Source organism: Ovis canadensis, chromosome 3, assembly GCF_042477335.2.
Source record: "Ovis canadensis isolate MfBH-ARS-UI-01 breed Bighorn chromosome 3, ARS-UI_OviCan_v2, whole genome shotgun sequence".
NCBI lineage: Eukaryota > Metazoa > Chordata > Mammalia > Artiodactyla > Bovidae > Ovis > Ovis canadensis.
Window position 1 is genome coordinate 58,446,787 of NC_091247.1, and position 23,538 is coordinate 58,470,324.

The 23,538-nt window shown below is 40.6% G+C and overlaps 1 protein-coding gene across 3 annotated transcripts in view; it reads left to right on the forward strand.

The window, feature by feature from the left end:
* The window catches only part of KDM3A (lysine demethylase 3A), a 56,683-nt gene that overhangs the window by 16,394 nt on the left and 16,751 nt on the right, over window positions 1-23,538 (forward strand). For all 3 annotated transcript variants that reach the window (XM_069583176.1, XM_069583178.1, XM_069583177.1), the window contains exons 9-16: window positions 7,220-7,383; window positions 9,311-9,825; window positions 13,586-13,790; window positions 16,720-16,934; window positions 20,419-20,571; window positions 20,711-20,806; window positions 21,406-21,533; window positions 22,866-23,061. In XM_069583176.1, the coding sequence (XP_069439277.1) occupies window positions 7,220-7,383; window positions 9,311-9,825; window positions 13,586-13,790; window positions 16,720-16,934; window positions 20,419-20,571; window positions 20,711-20,806; window positions 21,406-21,533; window positions 22,866-23,061 (1,672 nt within the window). The remainder of the gene's footprint in view (window positions 1-7,219; window positions 7,384-9,310; window positions 9,826-13,585; window positions 13,791-16,719; window positions 16,935-20,418; window positions 20,572-20,710; window positions 20,807-21,405; window positions 21,534-22,865; window positions 23,062-23,538) is intronic.

A 23,538-nucleotide genomic window follows, 5' to 3' on the forward strand; every position in this document is an offset into this window, starting at 1 on the left:
TGAGTTGTATGTATCAAATCAAAAGAAGCCATCCATGAGAAGAGGGGAGGAACCTTAGAATTCTGAGTAGATTGGTGTTGAAATAGGACTCCCACCTGGATAATTGGTCATTCATGATTGGATGAACCAACATACTCACTTTTTGAAGGAAGCAGTTGGTTTGCCATTACTAATTTCTGCTGAGAAAAGTACAGGCTTCTGTGAGTGACACTGTTGAGTTCAAGTACTGGATTTACTTCTATCCTCCTGAAGTAGTTAGTTTGGGTCAAGAAACTTAAGGCTGTCAGCTTTTCCCTTTCTTCCATGCTATGGAGAAGCTGGTCGTCTTTAGCTCTTCAGGTACCTCATGTTCTCTCCCACCTCAGGACTTACTGTTCCCCTTTCTCTTCTAATGCTATCTTCATTCTAATTAACTCCCATGTATTTTTCTAATGTGATACTGCTTCCTTGGGGAAGCCTCACCTAACATCTCTACCATCGTTTTAATCTATATCCCGGAGTAGGTCAAATTCTCTGTTTTATTATGCTTTGTAATTACTACTACATGTTTTTAGAACATCACAGTGTACACACTGGGGAAAGTTTTAGTCAGAATTCCCAAAAGATTTGGCTAGACAGACTAGCCTAATAAGGGGATGGAGGACTGGGATAAACTTCTTAAGGGAGTATAAATACCAGGGTCAAAATTTAAAATCTGGGTGAAAAACTATAGGCTCTTTAAGTGAGTTGAATCCTTAGGTCTTATTACAGTACAGATAACTTTCTCACAACTCAGGTATCCAAATGTACTTAAGTTACATGGATATGTTACTGTCTTAGAATTGTCAAACATGCCTTTATGATGCTTTGCTCCAGGCTGCAGTTTCGAATTTTAAAATTGACCAAGTTGAGATTGTTGGCAGGATTTTGGAGGGAAATTTAGGCATCTGGAGGAAGATGGCAAGGAGAGATGGCATGAGAGTGGTCAGAGTCATTAAATGAATCTGAGATTCTGAATCAGGGCAGACTGGACTACAACATCAACTAGAACCAAAGCAAGCACATACCGCACAAAGACTAAGGAAATCTGGGTGGCTAGGATGATCGACTTTCCTGAACCTTAAGCTTATGTACAGGCCACAGGAGCTTTGATACTTGAGCAGAAACTTTGTAAACCAAGGTATCTAGTACCTCTGTCTTTCTTCCATATGTGAAGGCTTGACCTCAGGTAATTCAGGAAAGAATGGAGAGGTCATTTCGGAAATTAATATTACTCCTTTTTCATTTTGCCTTAACGTTTACCAGATTCAAGTAGTGTAGTAAGGATTGCAAATTGAGGATGTCAGGCAAGTGATTACTGCCTCTTAGAGGTAAGTTCATGGGATATTGTCAAGTGATCCAGGGTATTAGAAGCTGAAGGAGAAACAGTAGAATAGTAACCTGTCAGGTTTTGGCATTGGATAAATTGTTAGCAGTCTTGGATAAAGATAATAAAGAGTGATTTGGAGAAGTTATTTGAGTGTTGTCTGTCATAGAGAAGGCATCAGTGTAAACAGTCAGTGAGATGAAAAGGAGAGCAACATTATGTTCTATTGAGGTGGGGACCATGACTCAGGAAATGGCGTTCTAATGGATCATGGAGAAATCAACCTGGGGTACAGTTGGGACTGGGGTCATTGGGGATGTCCTGTTAGGAAAGGTGCCAGTTCTTCAAAGTGTCAAGTTTATCAGTGAAGTGATAGGCAACTGAGCAAGTAAATTAATGACCTTGAAGGCAAAGGTAGTGCCTGTAAAATATAGTAACATACATATGTAAGTAATTCTCTCTTCCTGACTCACCTTTTTTTTTAATGGAGACAATCATGAAACTATTGAACGAAGCCACAAATTAATGAAATACATATCATATCCATAGATTAGAAGCTGATATATAGATCAATAAAATATTAGACTTTTATTCTTTAATTTTTATGTATTAAAAATTCATCTTAAAAAAATTTTTATTTTGTATTGGCTTATACCCAATTAACAATGTTGTAATAGTTTTAGGTGAACAGCAGAGTGACTCAGCCATGCATATACATGTCTCCATTCTCCCCCAAACTCTCCTCCCATCCAGACTGCCACATTACACTGAGCAGAGTTCCATGTGCTGTAGAGTAGGTCTTTGTTGGTTATCCCTTTTAAATATAGCAGTGTGTACAGGCAACCATAAATTCATTCTCTGTCTGTGAGTCTCTGTTTTGTAAGTTCATTGGTATCATTTCTTTTTAGATTTCACATATAAGGGGTGTCATACAGTATATTTCCTTCTTTCTCTGACTTACTTCACTCAGTAGGACAATCTTTACTGACTCCCACTCTTGAAGGGCAGGGAGCATGTCTCTGCTGTCTGTCAGCATCCTATCCAGCTCACTAGGTTTGTGTGAACTGATTACTGGAAACAGTAGAATCTATTTTCAAAAAGGCCTGAACTTTGGCTGGGAGATAAGTCCCTCGACCTATTTGAGCCTTAACTTTTACATCTAAAATGTGAAAATAAATTTGATGTAGAAAAGCATGTCTGTTTCAGCTCATAAGACCTATCCTCAGTTCAGTTCAGTCGCTCAGTCGTGTCCGACTCTTTGCGACTCCGTGAATTGCAGCACGCCAGGCCTCCCTGTCCATCACCAACTCCCGGAATTCACTCAGACTCAACGTCCATCGAGTCAGTGATGCCATCCAGCCATCTCATCCTTTGTTGTCCCCTCCTCTTCCTGCCCTCAATCCCTCTCAGCATCAGAGTCTTTTCCAATGAGTCAACTCTTTGCATGAGGTGGCCAAAGTACTGGAGTTTCAGCTTTAGCATCATTCCTTCCAAAGAGATCCCAGGGCTGATCTCCTTCAGAATGGACTGGTTGGATCTCCTTGCAGTCCAAGGGACTCTCAAGAGTCTTCTCCAACACCACAAAAGCATCAGTTCTTCAGTGCTCAGCCTTCTTCACAGTCCAACTCTCATATCCATACATGACCACAGGAAAAACCATAACCTTGACTAGATGGACCTTAGTCGGCAAAGGAATGTCTCTGCTTTTGAATATGCTATCTAGGTTGGTCATAACTTTTCTTCCAAGGAGTAAGCGTCTTTTAATTTCATGGCTGCAGTCACCATCTGCAGTAATTTTGGAGCCCCCAAAAATAAAGCCTGACACTGTTTCCACTGTTACCCCATCTATTTCCCATGAAGTGTTGGGACCGGATGCCATGATCTTTGTTTTCTGAATATTGAGCTTTAAGCCAACTTTTTCACTATCTTCTTTCACTTTCATCAAGAGGCTTTTTAGTTCCTCTTCACTTCCTGCCATAAGGGTGGTGTCATCTGCATATCTGAGGTTATTGATATTTCTCCCGGCAATCCTGATTCCAGCTTATGTTTCTTCCAGTCCAGCGTTTCTCATGATGTACTCTGATTATTTTGAGACGTTAGTCTGCCATCTTAGTCAGCTGGCTTCCCAAATAAAGCCATATTCCTTGCCTCAACAAACAAATAAAAGACCTATCCTAGTTATCTTCTTATTCTAAAGGAAGTTGGAGATAGTAAATTTTTACCTGGGTATTGATGTTTTAGAAATTATTACTGTATTTTGAATTATAAAAAGTTATTCTTTCTATTGCACTTATTTTCAAAATAAAGATTCTTACATTTTTTTAAAAAGTTACTCTCATTTAAAAATATTTTGGTAATCTGGAAAAGCATAGTAAAGAAAAGATAACTCATAATCACACTTTTGAGAGACTCACTATTCACATTGGGAATACCTATCCTCCTCCTATTTTTGTTTGTTTTCCTTTTCCCTATATACTCATAGAGGCTTAAAAAAAAAAACAACTAAAAGCCATACTCTTGTGTAGCTTCCATGATTCCACAGTATATTATGAATGTTTTTCCATATCAGTAAGTATTCTTCTTTGTCATGGGTCATCCTTGTAATCAGACAAATTTTTGGAAACACTGGCCTAGCCTAAATCTCAGGGAGATGGAGAGGTAAAGAAAGACGTGGGGAGAGAAAGAGTTCATTTAAATGTGTGAGTGAAAGGTGAGTACAGTAACACACTTGGTGCATATCTCCCTGTGTTTCCACTTTGCAGATATGTTGGATGTGTGCAGAGTTGGTAGTCTTTGAGTGACAGGAGTTTAGGGTTAGGTAGACGAGACTATTTATTGCCTTGATGAATACTTCTGGATAAGGTGAACCTGTTTGCCAGTAGCATCTGGCTCCTTGAAGGTCTTCTCTGCCTAGCAGACTATTCCTCAGAGTTAGGATGTTGCCTGGTTAATTGAGACAGTCTGCTGAATAGTATGAGCCAGCAGTATCCTTTTTGGAATATCATTATACACTCAATTATATTATCTCCGTCTGCTGGCAGGGAGGAACTATTGCCATGACTGGTATAGAAGACCTTCAGGGAAAACTCTTCAGGTAAGAAGAAACTTTGACCCTTGTCAAGTCAGAGGCCAGTGCAGCGGTGTGCACATGGAGACGGGTTTGGAATCAGAGTGCTGTGCCTGCTAAGCTAAACCTTAGGAAAGTTACAGAGTGATCTACTTATTTCAGTCTCTTAAAGGAAATGATCCAGGTCATGATCATTCTAACAGGTGGTGGCTGAACTGAGGAGTTTTGCATGTGCTTCTGCTTTGAGATAGCTAATCCATGTGCCAGGCACTGTGGTAAAGCACTGCCGTTTACAGTATGCTTCATTACTCGCCTTTTTTCTCATTGCTCTCCTTTATTACTCCTCATTACGACTGAGGAAACCGAAGCTCAGAGAGCTTAAATAATGTGCTAGCAAGTGTCAGAGACTGGATTCCAACCAGGGTCTAACACCAGAACCCAGCACTCTTGGCCACTGTGCTGTTGTTGCCATTCCTCTCCAGAACTTTTGCCTCGTATGGTGAGGCACCATTGTTAAAACAAGAGAGTCCTCCTTCCTTCCATCTGGTTCTCCAACCCTATTTCCAGTTAATACTTAACTGAGCATTTAATATGTGCTGACATTTGTGAGCATTACTGCTTGGCTCTTGAGTTAATTCAGAATACAGTTGTAGCTATTAACTATTTTCAAATAAGTGCCTTTAAGAGCATTTATCCATTTATGCACTCCACCAGTCTTATTTATTGAGCATCTGTTCTGTGCCTGGCTTTAAAAGATGTAACAATGATGTAAGAGCAGGGTCTCTATCCATAGAAGCTTATGTTTCATTGTGAAGAGACTGACAGTAAAAGAAAAAAAAAGTAACTTAAGGTGTTTGCACAGTGTGTTAGTACAATGGAAGATAGAAACATGGTAATATAAAGTGTAAGGCAGTTATGCTTTGGGACACTGCTTTGGCAAGAGTGATCAGAGATTCTGAGGTGACAGTTGAGCAGATTTGAGGCTAAAGGAGGGGACCAGCCACATGAAAATGTCCAGACCCAGAGGAGAATAGCAAGTACAAAGGTGCAGGCAAGAATGAGCTTTGAACATTTGGAGACCAGGAAAAAAAACCAGTTTAGTTGGAGCACCTTTAACAAATGGAGTGATATGAGGCGAGGGGGTTGGCAGAGACCAGACTGTGTAGAATTCTAGTCGGCAGTGGAGTGACTGATTTATGTTTTATAAAGATTGCTCTGTGGGTAGAATTTTAACTTCAGAGAAGAGGCAAAAGGTTCAGGCAAAAATGGAAGGAGGTCAGGCCAGTTAGTATACATGTGATAGTCCAGGGGAAAGATGGTGGTAGGGGTGGCCTGGAAAGAAGTTGATAGATTCCATAAACATTTTGGAAATAGAGGCAGCGTTTTCTGGTTGATTGATACGGGAAATGAGATGGAGGGTTTTCTGGCTCGAGCAGTTCAGTGGATAGCGTAACAAAATAAAAATATCTTGTTTCCTTAATTCATTTTAAAAATGAGGAAACTGAGGCCCAAAGAGGGAAAGTTTGGCTATCCCAGGGATGTCCTTAGACTAGCCAAAGCCTCCCCCCAAAGATCCTTCTGGGAAACACTAAGCTAATATTTAACCAAAACTGGGCTCACATGGTGTAATACATGATCAGATAACTTAGTACCTTGAAATAGCGGAAAGCTGTGCCAGAGCTTTAATTTTGATTAAGTAAATTCTTATTTTTCAGATGTTTTTATTTAACATATACTAGACCATATTTTCAAGGCCATCAAAGTAAATGTCTGCAAAGAAGATTCTCACGTAGGCTACCTTGTTTACATGCTGAATGGTGAAGTTTTAAAAACTGGTTTTAAAAACTCTTACTAAGAGAAGTTCTACATCATATTTTAGGAGTTAGTAACTAGAAGATGACACTTAAAAGATTCTACAAGTTTAGATCTGGTGGTAAGGTGAATGTAAAGGTCATTGAAAGAGATAATGAATGAAAAGGACAAGTGACTTTAAATTTACACACATGCGAAGAGGCTGGTGAAAATGGTCTAGATTTCACCTGGTTTAGCCATAGAGTGTTCAGTTGTCTGAAATTGAGTTTAATCTTTTCCTTCTCTTTCCATGATGGGAAGTTTTATTTTTTTGGTAAACTGGGAAGAGGTTGGTCTGTCACTCACATTTTTGTAAAGGTAAAAGTACGCAAAAAGGGAAGGGGACAAGTGTCTTAACTTTGTCCCACAGGCCTGTCATGACTTGATATTTTTTGCAGCTTGGGATGACCTTTGTGACTTGATGAGCCACTTACAAGCAAGAACCATGTCCTCAACCTTTATTGCATTGTAAAGGCTTATGTTGGTACCAAGTAGGCTCCACTGCCTGCAAGAGCCCTATGTGGTCTGGTCTCCTGCCAGTCCTCGCAGTAAGTGCGTGGTGGGCACTCAGTAACGCTGAACTGAATGCATGTGAAGCTGCCACCATTTGAAGACAGTCGATAAAAAGCTCACTTCTGTGCATTGCACTAGTCAAGTAGTTGCCACATGGCTGTGTTTTCCTGGTATTCAAAGGTCTGTAAAAGATCCACTTGTGGTCTTTTCTAGGAAGACTCAAGTTTTGTGAAAAGCTGGAGTGACTTATTTGATAGCCCTCAGGTATAAGTCCTTAATTTGTGATTTATTCATTGTTCTCCTATTCTGTTCTTTTTATTTGGTGGTGGTATTGTGCTTGTTGACTACTAAGCCAAACAGATAAATTTGAATCTTGCAAGCATTTTGTAATTCTGCCACTAGGGGCTTCCTTGTTAACATCTGCTTGCTTTGATATCTTTTAGGCCTCTCCCAGTGTGTGTCCTGTACAGTCTGTTCCCACAACAGTTTTTAAGGAGATACTGCTTGGCTGTACTGCAGCTACTCCGCCAAGTAAGGACCCGAGACAGCAGAGCACTCCCCAAGCCGCCAACTCTCCACCGAACCTCGGAGCAAAAATCCCTCAAGGGTGAGTCAGAAGTTAAAGATGTTTAATCTTGCAGCCCACTGGAACAGGTTGCCATTTCCTCCTCCAGGGAATCTTCTCAACCCAGGGATTGAACCTGCATCTCTTACATCTCCTGCATTGGCGGGCGGATTCTGTTACCACTAGTACCACCAGGGAAGCCCATACTGATGTTTAATCATAATAGAGAAGGGTTATTTTAGCCATGGTTCTGTCTGTCTGAGCTGACATTGCTCGAGTGGCAAGATTGACCCTACATTCAGTGTTTAGAGAGAGAGTGTTAGTGAAGTGAAAATTTGATGTAACAACCTGCCATTCAGTGTATCTCAGGTTGTCAGGGGAGGTTAGTTTCCAGTTAGTCATATGCCTTCAGAGGTGATACGTGTAGTTGGCATACAGACCTACATACAGCAGGTCACAGAAAAGAAAGGGGTGTGAGGAAAGAGGAGCTTTCTTGACTTTGTATAGAAAGAATGGTCTACTGAAATACTACAGACAGCTGGAGAATAGATGTCCACTTCCAAGGAAAGGGGAGCCAATTGGTTGTGTGTAGAAGACTGAGATCCATGGGAGTGTGGGGTAGAGGGAGACAGGGTTCCAGTGAATGAGCTTCATCAGCCTGGACCTCAGCTATAGCTGAGAGATGTAGCAGTAGAGAAAATAGTAAGACAAAATTAAGGGAGCAGCAGTTATGATTTACAGTTACTCACTTACAGAAGATAGTGGAATAAGAAATGTGAAATCTAATCAGAAATTTAAAGTGGCCACAGGTTAGTGGAGAGATGAGTTGTAAGAGAAGCATCTTTTTTAGGAGGGATGGTGGCCTGTGTAAACAGTAGTAAAGACCTAAGATAGGGCTCCAAAACGGGTAGAAAGGTGGGCTTGGAAGACCACTGTAGTAAATGGGAGAGTGCATGAGCACACCAGTTCACGGGGAGGACAGCAGGCTGCCAGGGAGGGAGCTTAGAGGATAACCACAGAACAGTCAGAAAGAGGGCAGGGTGGGAGGAGGTTGTTTATTCAGAGTAGAAAGAGGGAACAGTAAGAAGTGTGGTGGTACCCAAGCAAAGATGTCTAGTATGAGTGCTTCCCACGTGGCTCAGTGGTAAAGAATCTGCCTGCCAATACAGGAGACTTGGGTTCGATCTCTGCGTTGGGAAGAATCCCTGGAGAAGGGAATGGCAACCCACTCCAGTATTCCTTCCTGGAGAATCCCATGGACAGAGGAGCCTGGTGGGCTACAGTCCATAGGGTCACAAAGAATCAGACACGACTGAGCAACTCAATAACATGAATGCGTCAGTGAGAACTTCTCCAGGATGAGATCCTTTGGTAGAGGCAGGAAAACTAGTATAAGAGGGAAAAAGGACTTTGCATTCTGCTGAGGAAAGAACTTTAGGACAAATTTCAGAGAAACAAAAATTCTTTAAGGATAAACCCCTATTAGGGGTGGAGAGGGTACCAGATTGTTCTGTGAACAAGCACATCATCAGCTGGCTCTTCTCTTTGCTTTGGGTCCTGATCACTGACCAAACAAGCATGAGATTGTCTAGTGCTAGGCTGGTAACATGTTCATAGACGGAGTTTTATGCTCCTGGTGATTTTGGTTTCATGTGATATTCTGTTTTGAGGGAAAGCTAAAGTTCATTTTGCTATGAGAAATAGAACTAACATGAAGTAGTTAACTATGAGAACACACAGATAGAATTCAGGGTTGTGTTTTTCTTAGTGTCTTAAGATATTTTTGCATAGCCATTGACTGATTACTTTTAACTCCAGCCCACAGAAATCTATCCTGAATTCTCTGATATAAGCAGTTTTCTTTTCTCTTTCATACTGCCTACTTTAGGGAAGCAAGCAATTATTTTTGGAAGGTAGGGAAGAGAGGAAAGAGGCCTAGATGCTAGTTTTCCATATTAATCTTTTTCAGATGTCATAAACAGATTTTACCAGAACTTTCTTCCTGTCTAAATACAAAGCCTGAAATACTGAGAACAAAACCAGATGTTGCCTGCAAAGTAGAGTTGCTCTCTTCAAAGTCCTCTCAGATTGGAACTGGAGACTTACAAACCCTGAGTGAGCCAAAGGGAAGCTGTTCCCAGCTGAAGAGCACTGATGAGGAAAGCAGTGTGGAATCTCTTCCTCCATCATCGACTGACCCTCCTAAGGAGTGCACACCAATAAAGGCAGCTTCTGTGGCAGAATTGGAAATCACCAAGGCTCCTGAACTGCAGAAGCATTTCGAACATGCACCTTCCACGTCTGATGTCCTTTCAAAGAAGCCAGAAGAGAAAGCAGCTGTCAATAGTAACAGTCCTAATAGTTGCGTAGAAAAAAGGGGAGAACCTTCAACTTTAGGCTGCCAGTCACAGAATATAAAGGCGTCTTCAGCAAAAGTAGATCCTGAAAGCTGCTGTACAAGAAGCAACAATAAATTCCAGAATGGTGAGTGTTTCTGCATATGTTTATTGGTATAAGATAAGAGATGGTTTTCAGTACATACATTATCTTCTTCTTATCTTATGAGAAAATAACAGGAAAATGACAGTAGGAAAAGTTCAAAGAAGAAAGTAAAACCCCTAAATCTGAGAAATGATTACTGTTCATATTTTGGTGGAATTGGTTCTATGTATATGGAAACGCAGATGAGCTGTGAGACACATGGGTTCGTACCAACAGTTTTACCCAGTGTATTAGTTGTAGATGTCTATCAGCATTTTAAAGGCTTCGAGGATACCCTTATATGCATTTACCGTATGACTTAGGTGGGTCCCAGGTTTTGGTTGTAAGAAAATTTTGAAAAAAAATCTAAAGTGATATGATTGCTTTATCGTCATCCTATAACTGATTTTTCTGTAACATCTGTGTTGGAGAGAAGGAAGTGATTAAAGTTTTATGCTCACACAGGTATAGTTCAGATTTGAAGTTTTTTAAAAAAGGGAATTGCATCACTGCCTCTAGCAAAGAGATTTTTAGTTAAAGAATTTAGCAGACAGTGCTAACTTAGAACTCCCCTCTTTGCTTAAGGGAAGGTCCTGCTGCACCCATGATTTATTTTTGTTTGTTTTTAAATTTTTTGGCCACACCACACAGCATGTGGGATCTTAGTTCCCCAACAAGGGATTGAACCTGTGCCCCTTGCAGTGGAAACAGAGTCCCAACCACTGGACTGCCAGGGAAGTCCCTTTGCATGCACAATTTAGAACTCCGTGCTCTTCTTATAGAGAAAATGGTGCATTGTATTTCACGATACTTACAAGTCTGAGGATGCATTTCAGTGATGGGAGTTATTAGAAGCTCTCTTATTAGAATTAACAGAGCTAAATGGCTACAGTATGTCAAAAGATTTAGTTTAAAAATAGATTTGATAGATGTCAACTGGGTATAAAAAAACTTGAAAAACACTTAATAAAAACGCTGTTCATTTGGATAAGTAACAAATGGATAATCCACACTCTAGCTCTTCCTGCAGGGCTCTGAAACTAGAGGGCAGGATGGCTGAATTTGACTGGGGGTCTTCCTGAAGTAGAGTTGGAGGAGTTGGAAAAGAACGTTCTTTGCTGAGTAATTCTTCTAACCCAGCTTCTTCATTCTTGAGGTTTAAGTTGATATAGCTGGTAATTTGCATAAAATTAATTGCGTAAGATTATACTGTAACTCGAAGTTATGTAACTCCCCAAGAAAGTGAATATTCATGACCATGTCCCTGTTCTATTTCTTTATTCTTTTTGAGTCACCAATGTTCACATTCAGCTAGTTTTTAAGGCAAATGATTTTAATATTATGTGAAGAAGCAGTAAAAGTTCTAGACCAGTAAACACATTATACATACAGAAGTGAGTTTCAGAGTCCACCTTTGTCTTGCTTAGTATGCTGTGCAACTCTGTTCCAACTAAAATGATTTTGAGGGAAATGAGAGGTCTTGTCACATCCTGTTTTGTGCTGTCTACTGGGACTTCTGGCTGAGGAGTAAGGCAGTGTGATTAGAAGCCTACTGAGATCTCTACTATTTCCACCAGTATTGCTTGTGGATTTGGAAAGACTCCACTGGACACTGCTGCTCCACTGTGACCTTACTTAGCAATTAGGAAACAAAAACAAGCTGGAGTTGAACAGCCACCCTCTTTTCTACTTGGTAGATGCATGGGTTCTCAGAAGTCAGTATTGCTTTCTTTCCCTTGGTTTGGTTCTGAGTTAAGAGTATCATTGATGAGGGATCAACCGTTGCACTACTTAATACAGAGCTAGCTTTAGATAATTCAACTTGCTTATTTCTAGATATTTCCTCTTTTAAGCCCAGGCAAAACAGTTGTTAAGATAATCTCTGGACTCAGCTTGGGAAAACCTGGTCCCATTCAAAGGGTGATGTGTTTTCAGTATCAGGATGGAAGTTTGTTTTCTCTCCTTTCTTAATTTACCTTCTCTTTCACTGAAGAAGAATGTTTAAGGAGTTGAGGCCTGACGGCATCCATTTAGCATTTTAAGGTGTGCTCTAGTCCTGCTTTAAAAGAGAGACATCAGGACACATCGAAGGTGATTTATTAAAGATGCTTATTTTATTTAAAGCCTTCTTTGATTTGAGGTCTTTCTTCTAGTTTCCTTTAAGACTGCTTACCAGCGTCTCCCACCCATCTCTCGACTGGTTCCCCCAAAGTTGTGTTTTTGTTTTTTGTTTGCTTAAGAATCTACTTTCTTTTCTCAGCTCCCTTGGACCCCACGGTAAGGTCTTTTCTGTCGGTTTTATATGAAATACAGTTGTCCTTCAGTATCCAAGAGGGATAGGTTCCAGGACTCCTGCAGATACCAAAAATCTGCAAATACACAAGTCCCCTACTGTCAGCCTTCCCCATCTGACACTGGGGTTCTGCATTTGTAGATGCAACCAGCCACAGATTGTGTAGTGTTTTCTTTTCATTTTTTAAAAAAATTTTTGTTGTAGATCGGACCCATGCTCCCTGCATTGAAAATGCGGAGTTTTAACCACTGGACCACCAGGGAAGTCCCTGTGTAATATTTTCAATCCATTGTTGGCTGAACCCACAGATAACAGAGGGCTCACTGCTTGCCCCAAGGCTCTTGACTTAGAAATAGATTCTCTTCTGTGTTATTTCCACCAACAGAGTGGTTGCTCTTTATAATTAGATCTCGAGGGAGGTGGGAGGGGGGTTCATGTTTGGGAACGCATGTAAGAATTAAAGATTTTAAAATTTAAAAAATAAAAAACTAAAAAATAAATAAATAAATAAAATTAGGTCTCTACTTTTTTCTCCCTTTAGAAACTATGTTACCATTTCCATTCAAGTTCTCCAGTTACTAAGTTAAAACTTAAACATGCATTTACTTAGAATCCAAATTCTGTCTTTAGCCAAGGCTCTTAATCTTGAATGGAAAGTATGTGTGAAGGAAATTTAAGATTGTTGGAGGGCCAGGGGTCAGTGCTCTTGGAAGCACTTAGAAAATAACGGAGGGGCCTATGTTATTTGGGTTTTGTTATGTTTGGAATGGTTAGCTTGGCAGAATGCTTTAGAAAGCACATCTTAAGCCAGTCTTTTTTGAGTGTAAAAACTGACAGAATTGATTTCCACATGGTCCTCTATTGAGATAAACCTATCCCTGTGTATTGTTAAGTTTGCAGTGAGTTTGAGTTAAGTGTCTGCTTTGGAGAAGTCTGCCTGCAGTGTTTATCTGTTTTGTTTCTTGTTTTTTTTAAAAATTATTTACATATTTTTACTTATTTTTGGCTTCCTCAGGTCTTAGTTGTCACACATGGGCTCCAGAGCGTGTGGACTCTGTAGTTTGCAGCATACTGCATAGTTGCCCTGGGGCATGTGGGATTTTAGTTCCCCAAGCAGGGAGCAAACCTGCATCCCTTGCATTGGAAGGTGGATTCCTAACCACTGAACTACCAGAGAAAGCCCCAAAATGTTTATCTTATCGAGGGTTGTGAATACAAGTATGCATTACCTTGGAATTGTGAGTCTGGGGTTTTACGTTGCCAAATGGATTCACCAAATGAGAAGCATTTTAAAGAGAATAAAACTTCCAATTGTTCTGATAGTTGTCTTCAGCCATTTTCAGAAATTACAGTTGAACCAGTAATTGAGAAGAGTTCTCCCTTTGGGAAATCTGGCCTTTCGAGTATTCAGTCAAAGATTGATGCGATTTTTGAAGAAATCTGACATGGCATTTCCTTCATTTTTTTTAGCCCCATCTCGGAAGTCTGTCTTGACAGACCCAGCCAAACTCAAGAAGCTGCAGCAGAGTGGCGAGGCCTTTGTCCAGGACGACTCGTGCGTGAACATCGTGGCACAGCTGCCCAAGTGCCGTGAGTGCCGCCTGGACAGCCTGCGCAAGGACAAGGAGCAGCAGAAAGACTCGCCTGTGTTCTGCCGCTTCTTTCACTTCAGGAGGTGAGGCCTGTGGGGAAAAACAGAGGTACTCTGAGCCCTTTAATGTATTTTTCTCCCTCCTCTTCTGTCAACAGTAAGTCTAAAACTGGGAAAAGTTAGAGATGATACTTCTGATCTGTGGGTTTAGGAGTCTAGATCTTATTACATGGTATTTCCTACTCATACTCCTTTTCAGTTTTTTTTTTTTTTTAAGCAAGAAGCTTGAAAATACAAACTTCTGATTTTAGAAATAACAAATACAGAAAAATTCTGAAGGTTCTAAAAAACCACCACACAAATGACTACTGTTAACTTTTCAGCACATCTTAGTGTTTATGTGGTTATAGAATATATTCAAGCATACCTAGTTGTTGTATTATATAAATACTTTGAATCTTAACTTTCTCCAATATGTACTTTCCCAGTACATAATAGGAACCACTAGATCATGTTGACTTTTTTAAAAAATTATTTATTTTTATTTTTGATTCTACTAGGTCTTCATTGCTGCACGCGGCTTTCTCTAGTCACAGCGAGCGGAAGCTACTCTTTGTTGTGGTGCACGGCTTCTCACTGTGGTGGCCTCTCTTGTTGCAGAGCAAAGGCTCTGAGGCTTGAGACTCAGTAGTTGCAGCATGTGGGCTCAGCAGTTGTGACTCATGGGCTTCAGTTGTTCCCAGGCGCCTGGAATCTTCCCAGATGAGAGATCACACCTGCATCCCTGTCATTGGCAGGCAGGTGCTTATCTGCTGTGCCATCAGGGAAATCCGGTCACACTAATTTTTTTCAGGAAATATTTTTGAATAACTATGAAAGAACCCATAATATTGATGTTTGAAAATGGACTTAACCTATTCCCTTGTTGGTATTCAGATTATTGTGTATTTTTTGCCACTAAATACAGAGATGATCATCTGTTGTCCATGTCTCTGATTATTTACTTTGGATGAGACTGGAAGTGTCCTTACTGGGTCAGAAGGTGTGTATTTTAAGGCTTTGATACATGAATTCTGCCACATTGCCCTGGAGGAATATTGCGCCTGCATCCATGCCCCCTGGCAGCTTTTGAGTATTCCTGTCTCTATGCCAGCAGGAAGGAGGTGTATCTTTAAAAAAAATTGTTTCTACTTTTATAGGCAAAAGCTTTCATTTTTGCATTGCTTTTTTAATTTAAAAGTCAAATTTAATTTTCTTCAAATTCTTCCATCCTGAGTGAAGAGAAAGGTAGCCTTCTGGTCTTTTTGATATATAAATGAGCTGTGTTGTTCTGGGTATAGATGAGCTTTTAGATATGATATATTTTCTCAGAAATCTAGCTAGAATTTCAGGCTCACCTAACTCTGATCATAAACAAAAGTATTGCCTTTAATTTCTTCCTATCTCTCCCCATTTAGTTTTATCAAGATTCAAGATTGCTGATGAATTAAATGCACAAGCATTTTAGATCATTTTGTCTGTGGTAGTAACTTTTAGGTTCAAGGTTATTTAATGAACGAGTTATTTTAGATGGTAGGTTGTTTGTCCTGTTCATTCCTGAGTAAATTGCAAAAGCACGACAGTAAAGTGTGTGTAGCATTAGAACTCTGATAAGTGTTAAGAGAAGCCAGTGTGGAACAAACTCACTTCTCTGGTAAAAAGAATGTTATAATCTTAAAAATAGAGCCTTTTTCCCTCTGACGTTTACGGTGATGGTTGGTACTGTCATAAGTGCCATCAGGTTTGTCTCCCATTGTGTTCTGCAGATGAAATAGGGGAGGGGAGGGTCTTGGTGAAGTTCAGTTGCCATATCCTGTTTACTGTCTCCTCCCCATTTGAAATGTCTTCCAAATTTATTTTTTAGAATTATGACTAGCCTTCATTTGGAATGTCAGTTAAAAACTGTGGGCTCCTAGAAATACGTTTGCATCTGTTAATGCAATTCCCCATGTGCTTCCAGTTCTGGACAAATGACTTTCCTAAGGCACAATTTCATGCATCTCATGGGCTCAAAAAATTTTGGCAACTGCCCAATGACTAGCAAAGAAATTGTGGTCCCTGTATTTTTCTTGCCTTTATGTGAAATAGCGTTTCCTTGACATGCCGTCTGTCACATAATATCTACCTGTTCTTGCAAGGCCAAGCTTAATTAGTGTCTCTTAAAATGATGTCTTCTTAATATTAGCCCCACCAGACTTACAGTCAGCACGTCTTCCTCTGACTGCTATAAGACTCCATGATTGCTATGATAACCTGTCATATCCTGCGTTTATGTCTCCAGCTAGATTGACATATATTGTTGTGTTTAAATAAATCCCAGACTACTACACAACCTAGAAAAAACATGATAGATGTCAAAGATGTATTAGAAAGAGAATGTTGAGAAAATACTCAGCTTTTGGCTCCACCTTCCTAAGTACCAAGGCCCATCTTAGCACTGCCTCTCATTCCAGAAACTTGCATGGTAATCTATAGCTGGAATTCCTAAGGATTCTGAATACCTCATGAATTCATGTGGTTATGGCTTCAGTGATATCTAGGGTTAACCTTCCTCTGCTGAGCATTAATCTTTTAGCAGTAGTTATATTCAGATCTGACCAGGTTATTTATCACCTTCTATTTGTTGTCAGTTTACTTCTGTGACATCTTGTGATTGTTCTTGCTATTAACTTCCACATCAGACAGGTTCAATAGCTGTGCCTGGAGGTGACAGGATTAGATAACTGGTTGGAGTGTAAAGCACACCTCTCCCTTCCAGTCCTTCATGTCTTTTGGGGGAAAATCTTTATACTGATGCTACCACATAGCAAATTGGCTGTAACTAGCCATGGAGATTATAGAAAGCTGGAAGGAAATGGGGTTGATTTACATATTTAAATAAGGTATAAATCACCTTATTTAATCAAGGTGTAAATCAATATTTTATATATGTAACATGCTTTTTTTTTTCCTTTTTTCCTTTCACTTCTTCTAGGTTACAGTTCAACAAACATGGTGTATTGCGAGTAGAAGGCTTCTTAACACCAAACAAGTATGACAGTGAAGCAATTGGCTTGTGGTTGCCTTTGACCAGAAATGTTGTGGGGACTGATTTGGACACAGCAAAGTATATCCTGGCCAACATTGGAGACCACTTCTGTCAAATGGTGATTTCCGAAAAGGAAGCTATGTCAACTATTGAGCCACACAGTAAGAGCATCTCTTAGGGGGTAGGATTTTTGAGTCCAACTTGACTTTCATTCTTAAATGACACCTAAGTCCAAATTGTGTGGGTTTCATTTTCACCTAGAAGTTTAGATGACTTTGGTATACTGAGGTTGCATTTTTTTCCTTGTGACAGATCCTGCTTGTTGATTTAATCAGAGTCAGTTACCTCTCTTTGGAGGTTGTTTAGGTTGTTTACTAAAGGAGTGGATGGAGAAGGAAATGGCAACCCACTCCAGTGTTCTTGCTTGGAGAATCCCAGGGATGGCAGAGCCTGGTGGGCTGCCGTCTATGGGGTTGCACAGAGTCGGACACGACTGAAGCAACTTAGCATATGATGTGATACAATGCAGACATTAAATGCATTACAATGTAGCTATTAAATGCTATAGAACACAATGACATGGAAAAGTATGTGCAACATTGTTTAAATAATAAAGAACTTTGTGGAACTACAAAAAAAAAAAAAGGAGTGGAACTCCTTTTTTGTGAAGAAAGCTAAAGGGAGATGGTGGTGGAATTTGCACAGCATTACAAACAGTATGGGCTTACCCTAAAGGGGTGAGGCAGTCTCACACTTTCTTCCACCATTGTATCTCTCACAAACGGTTGAAAGTAAAAAGTGAAGCCTTTTCATTCCTCTAGTAGGTACCTTTTCAGACTTTGTATAACGATAGATGTTTCAATATAAGCATCTGTACATACCAATGTTAAGAATTTTTATTGTAGGAACCAAAATTGGTTCCAGGAACTAACTGAAGCTAGTCTAAGCACCAAAATAATATATTAGATAAGTTTGATTATTCTTATATCTCAGAGTTCAGGGAATGGAAACTGGGGCATTCCCAGGAGTGGAAGTTCAGCACTAGGTGGGGAGTGGCATTGTGAACTCCATGGGTGGCTGAAGTCCTACTGAATTGAAAAGCAGCTTTAGAGTCACTCTGTTCTGTTGGGCAATAGAGACCCTGATAAGTCAAGAATCATATTAAAGTTTTTTTCCTGTGATCTTACATTTAGGACAAGTGACTCTGGTGTTTCATTTTCAGTAAAGATACGAAAGTTTTTTCTTACATACTTTTAAGTAAAAGAAGATTTAAAGAATTCTTAAGTAACTGATCTACAGGTGGTATATGAGTGATTGGAATGTAAAAACACTTCTTTGAGATATGTTAGTAGCTTCCTGAATCAGCAGGGCTATTGTTAAGTTGTCTGAAAAACGTGGGTTTTAATTTTTTCATTCCAAAAAAAACCACAGTTGTCTTTTTAAGAGCATAATTAAGAAACTTGGTCCTTAAAGATGTATATGTGATTGGTCTTTCCTCCTTGGTTGTCCTGTTCCTCTTCATTTCCTCTGTGACAAGCTGGTCAGTTGGAGAGAGGAACTCTCTGTGAGTGATCCTGAAGGCTGCTACCACAAGGTATTCCTAAAGAGGAGGGTGAGACGGTACCCTCTCCTCCTGAGGTTAGGAAGCAGGTCCCAGCCTTCATACATTTATTCTGTCTTTTCAATGACAGTCATTGAATAGATGGCTAAGAGGTCTAAGACTACTCTCTAATAAAACAGTCTAATCCAGTGATCAATGTGAAGTTCATAAAATCTCGTCTGTAAAATGGCTGAAGTGAAGTGAAGTTGCTCAGTCATGTCCGACTCTTTGCGACCCCATTGGCTGTAGCCTACCAGGCTCCTCTGTCCATGGGATTTTCCAGGCAAGAGTACTGGAGTGGGTTGCCATTTCAAGGTCTATGTATTATGCACTGAACTTTCACATTGTAATGAAATGACAGAAATTCATTCAGCAGTTGGATTAATTTGAAGCAAACTGAAGTTAGTCATGTGTTTTATGGTCAGTCTGAAGAGAAAAATCACCTCTGACTAGATTAGAAAAAGATGTATGTTCTCTTTAGAACACAAATGTGACAGTATTGATCCTGGCTTGTTCAGGAGAGAGAGAGAGACAGTGATCTTCTGATCGAGACATTGGGCTTTTCTGTGACCCAGGAAAATGTCCTCCCTTTGCTCCTACTTCTTGAAGCTTTCTGATGCTGTATTTGGCACTCTTCCGTCGCAGGGAAGGCCCCTCCCTCCAGTTCTCAGAGCTTGGCCACTGGAACAGAAGATGCTGCTTTATAGAAGTCTAGGTTATGCCTCTGTCTGTTGACTATTCGGTTAGTGTGAGTCGGTCCTAGGGGGCCTGCGTCACTCCTGGCTCTAGTAAAATTGAGTTTCTGTCTCTGGTCTGTGAGGGAACCAACTTTGGACTGTTGTGCCTTCGCTAGCTAATGGGCTGCTCCCTCCAGGTTCCCTAAGCACCTGGAGGGTTTTTAATGAGCCGTCTGAGAGGTTTTGGGGCATCTGTGAATAACCAGACACTCTGTGCTGAAGGTTGGGTTTGTGGATTTGAGTGAAATGTTTTTTCTTTGGAGAAAGTGTGGTCCGTGCTGTCTTTATAGTCTCAGAGGGTCTCATGACCCAAAAGGTGAAGAACCACTGCTCTCTGATACCTGTGTCTAAACCCCAACTTGCATAACCAACGCTGCTTTCTTCACTGACTTACTCAGCAGGACTTCCTACGCACCAGCAGTGTGCAGAACTCCTTGGAGAGTGGAGTGGAGGTGGAGATCTGAGCAGGAATTCTGCTTGCATGAAGTTTAGTCTCCTCGTTGCTGTTCTGTTGCTGAGTCATGTCTGACTCTTTGTAACCCCCTGGACTGCAGCACACCAGCCTTCCCTGTCCTTCAGTGTCTCCTGGAGTTTGCTCAGATTCATGTCCGTTGAGTCAGTGATGCTATCTAACCATCTCATCTTCTGCCGTCCTCTTCTCATTTTCCCTTCACTCTTTCCCAGCCTCAGAGTCTTTTCCAATGAGTCGGCTTTTTGTATTAGGTGGTCAAAGTAGTAGAGCTTCAGCATCAGTACTTCCAATGAATATTCAGAGTTAATTTCCTTTAGGATTGATTAGTTTGATTTCCTTGCTGTCCAAGGGATCGCAAGAGTCGTCTTCATCACCACAGTTCAAAAGTATCAGTTCTTCGGCCCTCAGCCTCCTTTATGTCCAACTATCACATCCATGCATGACTACTGGAAAAAAACATAGCTTTGACTAGATGGGCCTTTTTTGGCAAAATGATGTCTCTTTTTTTAATACGCTATCTAGGTTTGTCACAGCTTTTCTTCTAAGGAACAGCGTCTTTTAATTTTGTTGCTCCTCAAGGGAGGCAAGATTGCCCTTGACTGTGTGCCATGTACAGAGAGGCCCGAGTCTGGAGTGCAGATACGAGCTGATGGGAATGCTGGAGGAGTCCAGGAGAGCTTCATGCCTGGGCCGGGGGCTTGGGATGGGCTCTGGAGGCTAAGCAGTTACCAGGAGCTCCAGCGAGAGGGGGTCATGGCACGAACTCCCTCTCCCTTCATGTTTTATTTCGGGGGCCCTCTCCTCCCCAAGACTAAGTGGCTTATTGATTTTCGTAGGACAGGTTGCTTGGAAGCGAGCCGTCAAAGGTGTGCGGGAAATGTGTGATGTGTGTGACACCACTATCTTCAACCTGCACTGGGTGTGTCCCAGGTGTGGGTTCGGGGTGTGTGTGGACTGCTATCGGATGAAGAGAAAAAACTGCCAACAAGGTGAGAGCTGACTGCATTTTTCTCCCAGCCCCTTCTACTCTTAAATTAAGCCTCTCACTGATGTGCGGGTGGATGGATTTCTGAAACTTGTGGGGCCGGAGTCCATAAAGAGCAGTGACTACAAATCAGTTCTTTGCAGGTGCTGCCTATAAGACTTTCAATTGGCTGAGATGTGTAAAGAGTCAGATACATGAACCAGAGAACCTCATGCCTACACAGATCATTCCTGGAAAAGGTATTTCATGGGGTGCAGTGATTTTGTTTTGCCTGTGTTTTGATTAGCTCATAGGGGCTGGTAGTTTGGTTTTACTTTGTGTAACATAATTACTTGCTATCTTTATTTTAGTATGTACCATAAATTGTCCAGAAGCGTGTTAAATAATGCCCCCAAAGTTTTTGATTATGGCTTTGTAAATAGTTCTTTAAAAGGAAAGAAAATGGCGCATTTAGGGGAAAGCATACTTAGGATGAAAAGGAAGGAGTGTAAGCACCCTAAAATGCATGCTAAGTCACTTCAGTCCTGTCTGACTCTTTGCAACGCCATGGTCTATAGCCTGCCAGGCTCCTCGGTCCATGGGATTCTCTAGGCAAGAATACTGGAGTGAGTTACCATGCCCTCGTCCAGGGGATCATCCTGACCCAGGGATTGAACCCGCATCTCTTCTGCCTCCTTCATTGGCATGCGGGTTCTTTAGCACTAGCGCCACCTGGGAAGCCCACTCTTAAATGCTGAAACAAGTTATCTTGTTAGAAATACCAGCTTCTGCTTTGTAATGTTGAGGTTGAAAGTACCTAATATTCTTGTTCAGATGTTTGCCTGTGCCCTTTTTTTAGCCCTCTATGATGTTGGAGACATTGTTCATTCTGTAAGAGCAAAATGGGGAATAAAAGCAAATTGTCCCTGTTCAAACAGGCAGTTCAAACTCTTTTCAAAACCAGCCTCAAAGGAAGACATAAAACAGGTATTACTGTTTATGCTGGATTCACCATCCTTGTTAATTGTTGTCTGTCTGTTTTCAATAACCTGAGGATTTCTATAGTATATTAGAAAGGAACATGGGGAGAGCTGTCAGTGGAAAGAAATGGTTCATCTGTTTCATGTGGCACTTTATAGACCCATTCCCAAGGTTTACATTATTTTTGCAGACTTTATTTGTAGTCTCTTTTTAGTAGGATTTTAATTTTCATTCCTTGAAAAAGCAAAACCTTTTCTGTTACAGTCTACTTAATGAATTGCTATCAAATTTGTATAGGTTTTTAAACTTACTATAGTTTTACACAGTTAAAATTTTTCAGATAAGCCTAACATTTTAAAATTACTAAATATATTTTACCTGTAATAAATATATAAAGAATTGAAGAAAATAATACTGAAACAATCCTTTCTGTATCTCTCACTCAATGTAAAAATGTGTACATTTCCTTGGTGCTCACAGGCCTCTTTATGTCCTTCACGTCTGTCATCACGTCTAACCCCTTACTCTTCCTCGCTCCTTGTTTTTAGTAATCAGAAATTATTTTACATTTTTATGAAGCTGTGGTGTGGAAGGCAGCATTGGGAGAAGAGTTTTGATTTTTGGAGTCAGAACTGAATTTGACTTCTTTTTCTGCCGCTCTCTAGTTGCAGAACTCTGGCTCAGATGAACTGATGTGTGTGTGCTTTAGCTTCCTCATCAGTAATAGAGGAATAATAATGCCAGTAAGATACGTGGTGGGCTCTGTCTGTACAGTTTGTTTGTTTGTCGTTTTTGTTGTTGTTCATGTTCGGTTCATGTTTTGAGTTCTTGTTAGGGCTCTTCATCACTTTTTAAAGCTTCCTATTCTACACTAAATCAACAGAGCATTTCCTTTTTCTGCATTTTCCCACATCCTCCTGAATTCACAGCTGTATTTCCTTCACTGCCTCATTTACTTGTTCAGTCACTGGATTTTGAATGCTTACTCATGACACTGGGGTGATGGGAACAAACTGGGCATTTTAAAGAAACATGGTGGATGGAGTGATAGGAATATGAATGAATATGAGATGCTGCTACAATAGTGGGGGGTGTATCTTACATCTTTCACGTCTTACACTTTCTCTAGTAATACTTAAAAGTTAGAAAATTAAAATCTCTTCTACGCAGTTCTGTTCTATTATTGCAAGATTACTGCAACTGTGATGATTTTCAGGGGGCTTTTGGGTGGTTTTGTTGCAGATATTTCTCTCCTACTGGTGAGCAGTTAGGGGAGAAGATAAGAGGAAAATGCAGTTTTCCAGCCTGTGTCAAGTTCTCCCTTTATACTCAACACAGACTTCCTTAACTGGAGAAAAAGCGACTCTTGGTACCATGCTCCCGCAGAATCCCTCAGGGTTGGAGCCAGTGACTGTGGGTGGGGAGGCTGCCTCCAAACCAGCCAGCAGTGTGAAACCTGCCTGTCCAGCCAGCACGTCTCCTTTGAACTGGCTGGCAGACCTAACCAGTGGCAATGTCAACAAGGAGAACAAGGGTGAGTGTTTCCTGCCTTCCAGAACTTTGGTCTGTTCCCAGAGGGACTTGGCAACCTCAGTTACTGAGGAACAGGGTGGGCTGAGACTTGTTAGTTTCAATAGTAATTTTTTCCTTTCTATCTCTACCCTGTATATATTTCCTATTCTGTCTAAATGGGAACACTCTGTCTTCAGCTTTATTTTTCTCATCTGTGCTATTATCTCAGGATGCTTGATTATAGTATAAAGAGCATGGGTTTGGAAATCAGGTATTTAGAATTTGGGTGATTCTGCTTTCTGGCTGTTTTACAAGAAAGAAAAATTGCAGATCAGTTTCTTTCACGCAGAGATATTAAACATCTCAGTGAATAGAATTCAGCACAATAAATAAAGGACTTAACACGGGGTGATCCAGCAGGGCTTGAGAAGTGCAGCTGCAGTTTTAACATTAAGAAAGTGGGAAAAAGTCATGTGAGGAGATAAAGAAAAAGAGTAAA